Source organism: Camponotus vicinus, unplaced genomic scaffold (genome assembly GCF_025532165.1).
Source record: "Camponotus vicinus isolate PSW18456_S1 unplaced genomic scaffold, iyCamVici1.0 SCAF_10, whole genome shotgun sequence".
Taxonomy (NCBI): Eukaryota; Metazoa; Arthropoda; class Insecta; order Hymenoptera; family Formicidae; genus Camponotus; species Camponotus vicinus.
This window is the reverse complement of record NW_028141946.1, coordinates 12,922,152-12,935,879: the sequence shown is the minus strand read 5'-3', so window position 1 is coordinate 12,935,879 and position 13,728 is coordinate 12,922,152. Positions and strand designations below refer to the sequence as shown.

The following is a 13,728-nucleotide window of genomic DNA, read 5'->3' as shown; positions in this document are numbered from 1 at the left end:
TTTTACATCAACATCATCTTACCTGGCGAGAACACTTCGCTATCGGGGCTGCTGACCACGTATGCAATGTCGGCATTGTCATCGTCCATGTTTTCCTCACCGTCGTCATCGTCAAGAACGACAACGGGAATCGCCGGATTTTCCTCGAGTAATCGCGGTCTTCCTGAAATGTAGAATATTTTTATTAGTATTAATTATTATTTTTATTACTACCGAACAATCTATCAGAGAAAAATTAGCACGCGTTTTTATTACGTGCAAACTTACGTGAAGGACCTGCCTCGGGTTCTTCCTCAGCGCGGCGTCTACGCGAAGGTCGCACCATCGCTGTTCTCGCGGGATTATTGTTTCCTGCGATTAATTAGTAATTAAATATTTAACTTTATAATCGCGATTTTTTGTATTTTTACATCGAAAGTAAAAATAAATAAAATGAGTAAAAATAATTACCCGCCGACTGGATCATGCTGTAGTTTTGGAGTAGGTAGGTTACATGTCCACCTACATCTTCCTCTTCTTCATATTTCTCATTTTCTCTCAAGGCTCTTCTAATTATTTCGCCGGCAATATTTAGCAATTTCTTGTCGCCGTCGAAATGCCTCAATTTATATAAAATTGCAAGCATTGTATCGGAGCAGGCACATGCGAAACTCGAAAATACACTATAATTATGTTCACTTGTTTCCGTTAATTTGGAAATGTAGCTCGCGAAATTTATCTTTGGAGATAAATTCGCAGCCAACTTTACACATCTTGATATCAAATTTTTATTACACGCCATTTTTTCTATATACAAGGTGTCCTAGACCACCCGTACACCCCTTTTCTTTCAAAAACTAAGCATTTTAGAGAAAAACGTTTTCGACAAAAATTGTATGGTTTTGAAAGAAAAGGGGTGTACGGGTGGTCTAGGACACCCTGTATAAATATATATATATATATATATATATATAATCACACAATATATATATATTATCACACTTTCTGATAGAACACTATACTTTCTGACAGAACACTATACTTTTTGACTATACTTTTGCTATACCGACGTGTCGATGCGCTTTCAAATCACGTACTATGATCTGATGCGCTTCGATCCTTCTTATATTCAACCAACAAACTTTCAGAGATTGTTGGAGGCACAAAAGAAAAAATTTTTGTAACTGAACCTAGGGTTGAAAATGTGTTGTTATCTCGCTATGATTCACAGATTGCTCGAAAACGTCGGACCCCGAAATATCTCAAAAATGTGTTGTTATCTACGTATTTCCATCCGCCCAATCCTTCAAAGAATACTTCTATTTATATTGTGTATGTTAAAAAAATATAATGAAGAGGACTCTGCTGCACTAGAGTATCATTTCTTTCGTTGCTCTTCTGTGTTTCGGTGGTCTGCTGCACTAGAGTATCATTTCTTTCGTTGCTCTTCTGTGTTTCGGTAGTCTTGTGCAATGGCTGAAGAAAACGTAATTATCATCGACGATGATACGGTGGCTGAAGAAAACGTAATTATCATCGACGACGATACGGGTGATGATTACGATTATTGGATGGATCCAGTTGTGGCGGAGAGGATGGAGATAGAGAGAGAGGAGAGAGAGAGGAGAGAGATGGAAGATGATGGATCTGATATAGAACCCTTGGCGAAGGACAGTGATTACGATAGTGACAATAGTGTCGATATTCTTGATGAACGGTTACAAAAGAAACAGCGAGATTTAAGCATACCTGAAATAATAACATACAACGAAGCAACAAAGATATGTTGCATTTCCTATTACTACATGGAAAATGGATCAAAATTGTGTACCGAATGCTTTCTAGAAGATCCGCATCAGTTTGAAAAAACTAGTTCTGTTCGAGAACATAGAACCATAGCTTATGTTCATTTGGAAAATATGTCATGCAAAGGATGCAGAAAATGTTTGAATCAAATATTGCCCTGCGACATGTGCCCTATTTGCACAAATTAAAATAGATGATGGATAACATTGTAAGTATCTTAATTTATTATATATCAAAAGTATTTTAAAATAAATTATTAAAATTATTTAAACTAATGAAATGCGTATGTTTTCTTCTGTTTTCAGAAACGGCTTCCCCAACATAGCCCGACGGTCTATTTTATATATTATTATTATTATTATTTTTTATATTGTATACTTTTTATTAAACACACATATTTAAATAAATTATATATATTTTTTTAATTGTAACAAAATCATGACGTAATTTCTTCGCACGCATTTCCATCCACCCAATCCTTCAAAGAATACTTCTATTTATATTGTTTGTTAACTGGTAATATTTTATAATATCTCAAAAATGTGTTGTTATCTCGCTATGATTCACAGATTGCTCGAAAACGTCGGACCCCGAAATATCTCAAAATATAAGTTTATGACTAATATTGTATACTTGCGATAATACAGAGAGAAAGAGAGATAAAAGGGATAAAGAGATAGATAGAGGGATAGAGGGATAGAGAGGGAGAGAGAGAGAGGGATAGAAATATAAAGGGATAAAGAGAGAGAGCGAGAGAGGGAGGAATAGAGAGAGACCCAAAATCTTCTTCATAGGAATACCGCCATTTTTGTTTATACGTGCGTCCCCCGCCCCGCAGCCCCCGCGCCTCCGAAATTCCCTCCGTCCCGCGTGACGTCATCCCTGATAGGACCTGAGTTAGAACCCGTGTGACGTCATCCCCCCTCCATCCTGCGTGACGTCACGTTCCCCCGCGCCGCTGAGATCCCCTCGCCCCTCACCCCCCCTGAGATCCCTGGGTTAGAACTCTCCTAGTGCTAACTACTCGTTCTCATTCCTTGAAGTCCGAAATCGCACAGGGTCCCGTCCCGAGTAAAAGAGATTCGATTCTCTTACCGAAAAGGGACCGACGAACGTAACGGCCTAGGACACTCACAGAGTTAAAGGGACCATTCTGGTCACTGACCTGTGCCAGGCCCCTGACAGTGCGCTCGACCCGATCTATACACACGCCCGAAAAGTGTGTCACCGGATAAGTAGGTTGCGTCCTTCCAGACGGCCCGACCTTTTAAGGGTCTGGACGTAACATACTGATAAATTTTGGGGGCTCGTCCGGGATTGAAATGTGCGATCTTGGAAACCGGAATGAGTGACGGGACTCGAAGTAAAGTCAATAAAGACGAAATAGAAGATCTTTATAAAACTGCATTAGAGCGATATAGTAAACCAAAAAACACTCGAGCTATTTCTACTCCTTTACACACATCTACCCCTAAAGCGACATCTAAACAAGTCCAATTTATTGAGGAAAATTCTTTCAATTTAACTGAAAATACCCTAATTGCCGATTCGCCTGAGCCGTCTTCCAACGATTCCGAATCTACCGCCGCAAACGCTAGTATAAGTAAAATAGTTGATAGTAATAACTTTGAAAATTATCCTGAAAATCCTAAAATCATTGCGCAACAAAATCCTTTCGCCACACTGAAATATGCGGTTGACGCTGTCCCCTTCTTCGATGGCAGCAACATTCCGCTTAACTATTTTATTGAAGGCTGCGAAGAAGCAAAATCAATGCTTCCTAAGGAAGCCGAACCGCAGTTTACTAAAATTTTAAGAACACGAATAGTAGGTGAAGCACGCAGAACGATTCAAGACCAAGATTTTGATAAAGTATCGCAACTAACTGCCTATTTAAAACGAATTTATTGGCCGGTAAAAACCGTCTATCAACTCCAAGGAGAACTAGGATGTATTTATCAGAAAAATGACGAGGATGTAGTTACTTACGCTAACCGCGTCAAGATCTTAGGAAAACAGATATTAGAGGCGTATAGAGGACCCGGAAATACATTGCCGGACCAAGCTACTAAGACATCGCTAGAAAAAGACATGAGTAAATGTTTTATAAGGGGGCTTAAGCCCGAAATCGAACAAAGAATAGCGAGGGATTTAGATGTACAAGAAACGGTCGCCGATGCCTTAAGGATAGAAAGAGAACTGCGGGTAATGACAGATTTACGACAGGGACAGAGCAATGACTCAAACAGAACAAAAATATTACCTACTAATCGATTGCGGGAAACGTGCCAAATCTGCCTCAAAGAGGGGCATGTAGCAAACAATTGTCGAAAACTCTCTCAATTTTCACTACAAAATCACCATAAATCTGATCTAGGCATGGAAATATTAATATGTCAGATTTGTAAAAAACGAGGGCATAGTGCTGACAAATGTCGGTTTCGCGATCCTCAAGCTCGACAAACGATAAACGTAATACAGGAAAAAGCTGTCACCTGTCAATTATGTTCAAAACCAGGACATAATGCAAAAACCTGTCGACAAAATACTAATAGTCAACCCAATAAAGTCTCTGTAATTTGCCAGTGGTGTGATAAGCCAGGGCATTCCGCCAATAATTGCTGGAAAAAACAAAATGAAGAGAGAAACCTCGAAAATAAACCGAGAATTACTTGCCAAACTTGCGACAAATTCGGACACACCTCTAAAGAATGTCGTTCTAAAATTAATCAACAAGCGGTGCTTAAGAACGATTTATTCTGTCGATATTGCAAAGACAGAGGTCATCTACTCGATGATTGTCAATTACGTATCGCGAGTAACAATCGTCGCAAGGAAAATAGTCAGGGAAACTACAAGGGCCCCTCGACGTCGGGTGTGCAGCAGGGGGCCGGGCAGACCTCACACCCTTCACAATCTCAAGTGGCCAAGTAGGAAGTAATAACATAAATGTACAGCCTGTGACAGTAAATCTCAACAAGCAAAGCCTAGTGCCTACTGTCCGGGTTAACGTTAAAGATATGCCGACTTTCATAACTCTTATGTTAGATACAGGATCTGGACCTAATGTTATCAAAGAAAATTTCGCACCTGAGGGACTTAATATTAATTATAGAAATATATTAAAATTAAATGGTATAAACGATTATCCTGTTTACACCCTCGGTGAAATCGTATTAACTCTTTTTGAACTACCAGTCATCTTTCATATTGTATCTAACGATTTCCCAATTCCGCAATCTGGAATATTAGGCAATGAATTTTTTAAACAAACTTTTTCGAAAATAGATTATGCGGAGGAATGCCTGATTGCATCTGAAATTAATATACCTTTCTTTACGCCGGAGATGATCGTAGTGGCTCCACGATCTGAGTCATTATTTTATGTGAGGATAAAAAATCCAGAAATAAAGGTAGGATACATACCCAGATTAGAATTAACGCACGGGATTTATCTAGGGGACACCATCGTCGAAAATACATCCGGAAAAGCGTATTTAAACATCGTAAGCACCCTAGACGAAGAAACGGAAGTGCAAGTTCCGATCTTGCGCTTGAAACCGTTAAATGAAGTGCTTGACGACCATGAATCTACATTGGAAGACCGAAACGACTTAGAAAAATCAGTCCGTATAGAGGAAGAAATTAAACATAAGGAATTTAACAAAATGACTGAGGAGCTCAACTACAAGGGCGAGATGGAAATTGAAGTCAAAAATAAAAATAAAAATGAAGTTAGCATCAAGGAATCTCAAAACAAAACTAATAAAGAAATACAAAATCAAGTAGAAAATAAAATCAAAAATAAGAATAAAAATAAAATAAAAATAAAAAAGAAGAAAGAAGAGGAAACTGCAAATTGCAAAAATGGAGCGGAATTTGAACATGAAAACCATCAACATAATCCTACTATTGATGGAATACTGAATGAAAATAAAGAAGAGATATTAAACCAAAAGGAAAACAAAAAAGAAATCAAAAATAAAAATAACCTTGAAGAAAAAATCAGGGAAATAAATTCAAAAATCCTAGAAGAGGCAAATTACCAGACCTCTCCAGGGGAAATTAACTCTAGGATTTCGGAGGGAAATTTCCAAACCTCGACAGAAAATCCTAGCTCCGTCAATTGTGAGGAGGGAAGTTACCAAACCTCGTTATACAATTCGACACCTTCTTATTTTAAAAAGGGGAGCAATTCCTTATCCCCCTTTGATATCGAATTCCCGGAATTTGAATTGTTTTCAAAAAATAATGATAATGAATTAGAAATTTCTCTAAAAAATCTCCTCAATAAAGTTCAAACGATGACTCGTAAAAATAAAAAATAAAAAATTAAAGGTCTCAAAGGACACAGACCGTCTTCAAGAATTTCCACGTCTTTGTTAAACAAATCTCAAGAGATCATAGATAAATTTATGCGAAAACGTAAATCAAAACATGACGAAAATCAACAAATTAATACTGCAAGTTCCAAGTGTTTGGTGGTCACTGAAAGAAAAATGAAGGATCGATTCGTTGAAATAATAGAATCTCTACGATTAGAACATCTAAATGGAACAGAGAGAGACAACGTAATAAAGTTAATAACGAATAGTCAAGATCGATTTCACATTCCCGGAGAAGAATTGACTGCGACAAACGTATTACTACATCAAATTCCGACCACAGACGACCATCCAATAAATACCCGACAGTATCGTTTCCCACAAATACACAAAGAAGAAATAAATAGACAGGTAGAAGAATTACTAGAAGGAGGCATTGTGAAACACTCACAATCACCTTACAATACGCCTATATGGATTGTGCCAAAAAAGGAAGACTCAAAGGGTAATAAACGGTGGAGAATGGTCTTAGACTTTCGCGCTTTAAATGAATAAACTATAGGAGATGCATATCCTCTTCCGAATATCGTCGATATATTGGATCATTAGGAGGAGCTCGTTATTTTTCAGTATGCGACTTAGCATCCGATTTTCACCAAATAAAAATGGATTCTGTAGATAGTCATAAAACTGCATTTACAACGCCTTTTGGACATTATGAATTCGAGCGAATGCCTTTCGGTCTTAAAAACGCTCCAGCGACCTTTCAACGCCTAATGGATTTAGTGTTGACCGGATTACAAGGTGAAGAATTATTTGTTTATATGGATGATATCGTCATTTACGCATCTTCATTGGAAGAACATAAAAGGAAATACAATGCATTAATTGAACGTCTTCGTGAGGCTAACCTGAAATTATAACCTGATAAATGTGAGTTTCTGAAATCTGAAGTAACATATCTGGGACATGTAATCGGCAGAGATGGAGTAAAACCGGATCCGAAAAAATTAGAAGCAGTACAACACTTTCCAAGACCGAAAACGCCAAGAAATATTAAACAATTTTTGGGACTTGCCGGATATTATAGAAGATTTATACCAAACTTTTCTAAATTAGCGAAACCATTAACATTATTATTAAAGAATGATGTACGATTTGAGTGGACGGCCACTCAAGAGGAGTCATTCGAAACTTTAAAACAAAAATTGTGCGAAGAACCAGTATTACAATACCCAGATTTCTCTAAACCATTTATTTTAACCTGATGCTTTTATTTAACACTGATGCTTCTGGCATAGCTGTAGGAGGAATCCTATCACAAGGACAAGTAAACAAAGATAGACCGATAGCTTATGCCTCACGAACTTTGACGGACAATGAATTAAAGTACGATACCTACGAAAAAGAAGCACTTGCAATAATATATTGCGTTAAACATTTCCATACTTGTACGGAAGAAAATTCACTCTAGTTACAGATCATAAACCACTAATGTGGTTTAAAAACTCAAGATGCAAATATGCGGATATTAAGATGGAGATTGAAATTGGCCGAATATGATTATGAAGTAGTATACAAGGCAGGAAAAACTAATGTAAATGCAGATGCATTATCCAGGAATCCAGCAAATATTGAAGAATTTGATTGCAAAATTATAAGAAATAAAGAACTCTTAAACCCTGACAACCCCGAAGATGCTCAAGTAATATCTGAAATGTTAGAAGAACTTGAAGAAGGCGAAGAAGAAGAAGAAAGCGACTATTTTCATTTACATCTCTCCGATAGCGAAGATAATGAAGAAATAATAACGGAAGATAATCCTGACTTACTTCCATTTACTTTAGAAGAATTAAATGAACCAGTCGAGGCACAGCTAACAGAGAAAGCATTGATACATGATCCTCCTAAACAGAACAGAATATTAACAAGAAGTCAGACAGCTAAATTCAAAATTGATACCGAAAAAATTAATGAACGAAATGATCCTCCTGATAAAAATTATAAAACAATGAATTAAGCACAAAAGAAGAAAGGAAGGAAGAAGAAGATACGGAAGAAGATGACATTAATAAGAATCTAAAATCCAGAAAAATAAAACCCTTTATAATCGGAGATAAATTCTTAAAGAGTAATATTGTCGACTCACGTGAATTACTATTTTTACGAAAAGACAACATTGCATATTTTGTTGATACTGAGGGAAATCCTCTGGATTCTGGATCTAAAAAATTATTTGAGCGAAATGAATTACCACATCTAAATTCTCTTGCCTTGGATAAAGCTAACGCCATAAAATATAAGAACTATTACCACGTGGCACTGCCTGTCAGCGAAGGACAACGAGAAGGTCCTACAGTAACTCTCAACCAAATCGTTATAGTATTAAACGATTTACGAAATCTACTTGAAACATTGAAATTAGAAACACTCAGCATAGCAAAGACTGATTACGTTAACAATGTCCCGTGGGATAATATTAAGATACAGTTTCGATTAATACTTCTCGACACACCCACTAAAATAATAATATGTAATGGATTAATTAAATATCCTCCTAAAGATTTACGCCCTGTTATAATCGGCGAGACGCACTGTCCACCAGCAGGAGGACATCGTGGCATTACTAAAACATACCATAGAATAAAACATAATTATTATTGGGAAAATTTAAAATCAGACGTCCAAAAATATATACAACAATGTTTACAATGTCAGTTAAAGAAATTAGTCCGAGTAAAAACTAAACAGCCCATGATAATCACTGACACTCCAGGATCTGCCTTTGATAAAGTAGCAATGGATATCGTTGGTCCTTTACCAAAGACCGAGAGGCAACGAATATATATTAACATTGCAAGATCAATTAACAAAATTTTGCATGGGAATACCATTGCCAAACCAGACATCTGAAACAATTGCAGAAGCATTCGTAGACCGTTTTATTTGCGTACTTGGATCCCCCAAGGCTATATTAACAGATCAAGGCAGAAATTTTATTAGCGACTTAATGAAGAAAATAGCTAAATTATTTAAAATTCGTAAATTCCGTACTACCGCCTTTCATCCACAATCAAACGGATCTTTGGAAAGGTCACATCACGCACTAGGAGAATATCTTAAACAATATGCTAATGAACAAAAGCAATGGGACCGATGGATAGGACTTGCAATGTTTAATTATAACACAAACGTCCACGAAGCTACGAAACACACTCCATACGAGTTAGTATTTGGAAAAATAGCAAGAGTTCCTTCAAGTGAACTTCCAGCACCCGAAGATAGATTAGCGAATTACGATGAATACCTGATAAACCTTGTAACACAGCTACACAACATTCAAGGGAATGCAAGAGAAAATGTAATTAGCGCCAAGCATAGATCAAAGAAATATTATGACAGAAAAATCAATCCTCAAACCTTTAAACCTGGAGATCAGGTATTTTTACTAAAGGGCCCGAAACCGGAAAAATTCGGCGATCATTACACAGGTCCTCATGAAGTTTTAGAAATTTTAAATAAAAATAATGTAAGGATAAAAATAAAAAAGAACAGCCGAATAGTACATCCAAATCGGTTGCGAATTTCTTATATTAAACCTATTAATAAATCATCAAACCATCAAGAGGATAAACAATAGTGATAATAATAATATTAATAATAATAGTAATAATAAAACCTCATATACGTATACATGTAATATCCTTTTGTTAGGTAGTAACTAAATAATAAATATAATAATTAATCGACGTAAATGAATGATAAATAGATAGGTTAATTATGTCATATATATATATATATATATATATATATATATATATAAGGAAAATTTGCAGATGGATCCCAGGGGAATAGCTACGTTAACATTCTTACTCGTGAACTTACAATTCACCCATGGAATAATAGGCTACGATTGTGGTTCAGCGTCTGCTAATCTCACCACCTTATCATTACTAAACATCGAAGAATGTGATATTCCCCAGCAAAGCGTCAATTCAAGCCGAATTTATATTCAACTACTTCAAATTAACGAATTTGACTCTGTGAAAGTAATACAATGTAAAATTGAAGTCGACCGATTAATTAAGAAATGCGGGATGTTTTCTCACACCATGGATGTCTTTAACGGCAAATATTCGTTCGTACAAGAAACCACTCGTGAAGCATGCCGCCGTATGCACACTTATGGAACTTATGAATTGGCAGGAACATACATAACTGGGTTAAAATCAAATCAAACCCTGACACGTCCTATAATATTAACCGGTCACGTCGACTCGGAAGGATCGTGCTCCGGAAGCGCTTATTCCGACCCATATGGAACATGGGCGGACGTCATTGTACTGGGCAGTATTAAAATTACTCTCCAAGATTACATAGCCGACGTAAAAATAAATACTAATAAAGTACACCTCAGATCTGGAGTAGCGTGTGAACTCAGCGCTACAAGTTGTTTAGATATAGAAGGAGGAGACACGTTCTGGGATCCCGTACCTGCTGATACTTGCAAATTTTCTAGCTATGGCGTATTATATGAAGGATATGCTGACAAGATAATTGACAGCATAAATCAGCAATCACAAGTAGCTTATTCGTTAACAGCACAAAACTATATTCGCATTAACCAGCCGTGGGAAATATATTACTTGTGGATATACTCTAATTCGTACTGAACATCCAAAATTAATAATTTTCGAAGCATCACCTGGCATTGAAATCTTTAAAAAGCAATCAAAAGTATCAAATCTTGACATTTTTACATACATGAATTCTAAATTTGTGTATGTAGAAAGACATATACGTACACAAATAAGTGAATTATATAGAAATATACTTTTACAACAATGTAATCTGGAGCAACAATTATTGCAAAACGCCTTAGCCATAGCAACTCAATCGCCTGATATATTTGCATATTATTTAATGAAAGGACCAGGATATATGGCACTGTTAGCCGGTGAGGTAATCCACATAGTAAAATGCGTACCTGTCGAGGTGAGACTTGCTCAAACGGAATATTGTTACAATCAACTTCCTGTATTAAGGGGAAATCGAACATTCTTTTTGACACCGCAGACACATGTAATACTGCGTCAGGGGATACAAACTGCATGCAACGCATTTGCACCTGCAATGTACCTGCTGGGAGATTCATGGTATAAACTTATGCCTAAACCAGTAGATACAGTACCCCCTGCCATTATGAAACCTCTAACCAAGCCTACTTGGAAGTACGTTAGCCCTGGTTCGCTAGCCACTAGTGGCATATATAGCGAAAACGATCTGGAAGATCTAAAAGACCATATTATGTTCCCTGCCGAGAGGCCCGCGGTACTTAACACCATCGCCAGGGGAATAATGGGAAGACCTACATCCTTACAGGGAGGTTCAATTACCAATCTTTTAGACAAAGACGCAATAGAAAAAATCGCCGTCTCTACCTGGGAAAAATTTTGGAATAGATTTTTAATTTTCGGAAACATCAGCGCTGGAATAATGGGAATATATCTATCCGTTAGAATTTTTAAATTGATATTAGATACTCTAGTTCATGGCTACGCTTTGCATACAGTATATGGTTGGTCCATATACTTGCTTGGAGCCATCTGGGATTCTCTCACTCAGCTCTTATTACACTTAAAACTAAAGCAACCACCGTCAACAAACAAACCATCCGCTCCACTCGAGAATCCACAAAAGAATAAACACCCCGCTGACACTGAAGGATCCTCAGACCGTATCTATCCATCTCTTTCTGATAAAGAGAACACTACCTATACTCTACAACTCAGGGAATGAAGGTTTAAGCATTCCGCTACGAACCTCTATCCCCTCTCTACAGCCTTCTGTCAACGTTATCTTCCGTAAAACTCAAATAGATAATCGGCGGAAAAGTCGCAAATGATAAGACAAATTAACCTCTTTTATAGAAAAATGGAACCAGCAGCCATTGACACGGGAAGCCTTACACGATCTCGACTGGAGGTTTTTATCCTCCAGGTCGTGTCTCCCTTATTATTTTGGGTCCGGTTGAAAAATGGTGACCAGGACCTTCAGGAGTTGGAAGAGGAACTTGCCCTCCGTATGTCAAGACGGAGCAAGTTCCTGATATGCTTCCCGGAAGACATAAAATTGGAAATGGACGTCGTAGTCAAAGAGGGTAACGGCTGGCGGCGAGGATGGATAGAGAAAATCAGCCAGGCGTCGGGGATGGTCAGAGTACGTCTAGGCGACCACGGTTGGTCAACCTGGCGACCAATGCACGAAACCTATCACCTGGAAGATAGATTTCGAGACCTGCCTTGGCAAGCCTTTGCGTGTGGACTCGCCTACACAGGATCACCCGATAATTCGACAATATGGCCAGAGAAAACCCGAGAACTTTGCCGGCTCCTAGCCGAAGGTCACACCGGCTGGATCAACATCATACTTCCTTTAGGAAGGGGAGCGGCCCTCGTCAAGCTGACGATACAGGGCGAACATAACGGAGGAAACTACAACTTTAGAGATATGTTAATTAAGCTAGGACACGTAGAATTAAGTACTAAAATAACAAGAGATGTATTCCCCGCAATATATATAAAAAAAAAATTTATAAAAGAACAAAAAAAAATAGATATATAATAACAAAAAAAGGGGTTTTAGAAAACCCAACTACATTTATATCATTAGTATATCTCCACTATATATATATATATATATATATATATATATATTGACATATACTTTTTTACTACTATATATATTATATTTTACATACTAATATACTTATTTTAGATATTTTATATACTCATGTTATTATTACGTATATTAAGACTACTCAGTTACATATATATATATGTATATATATATTCATTAGTATATACATACATATACTTCTAATACCATAGCACACATCTTTTACATTAATTTATAAGGTAATATATACTAACACCGTAGGATATTAGCATCATAACAATCCATTCAGCGTTAAAATACGCATACATTGAACGAATTAATCTATGTAAGAAAATTTATACAATACACTCACATTAAGTACTAGATCAGCAAATTTACTCTTCTCCTTTTCTTCCTTCCCTCCCTTCCCTCATTGTACCTATACACTATTTCTTTATAATTTGTACTTTGTACTGCCCTAAATTTATATACACACATATATATATATATATATATATATATATATATAATATTCCCTGATAAAATGTCAATAGTAGTAATGACGATAATAGTAATAATAATGATAACAATTAAAATAATCGCACGGTTTCCATCTTTTGATAGAAACACTGGAGGAAATATCTTTTCGATAATACCATCGACATTATCGCTCTTTATAGAAAATGGAAATCGAATCTATCGACACCACACATTTGCGCTCAGGGCATCAAGAAGTAAGAGTTGTATGCGTGGAATCGCCGTTACTCTTCTGGGTACAACTCCGAAATGATGAAAAAGCCTACGAAAAACTGCAAAATAAATTACAAATAAAAATGGCCGCTAATAAGAAACTCATGACAAATATACATGAAGATCAAGCCGTCAGCGTAATGCACAACAAGCTCTGGCATAGAGGTATAATAACCAGAGTCAGCAGACTAATAGGAGCAGCCGAAATCTT

At 36.9% G+C, this 13,728-nt stretch overlaps 1 protein-coding gene and 1 pseudogene across 1 annotated transcript; both read left to right on the top strand.

Annotated features, from left to right (window-relative positions):
• The first annotated feature begins 3,129 nt into the window (after positions 1-3,129).
• LOC145960082 (uncharacterized) lies at positions 3,130-4,807 on the top strand. The gene has a single exon (XM_083079352.1). The coding sequence runs from the start codon at positions 3,130-3,132 to the stop codon at positions 4,717-4,719; it is 1,590 nt and encodes a 529-aa protein (XP_082935478.1). The 3' UTR covers positions 4,720-4,807.
• Positions 4,808-9,946: 5,139 nt separating this feature from the next.
• Positions 9,947-11,909, top strand: LOC145960081 (uncharacterized; annotated as a pseudogene).
• The last annotated feature ends 1,819 nt before the right edge of the window (positions 11,910-13,728 follow it).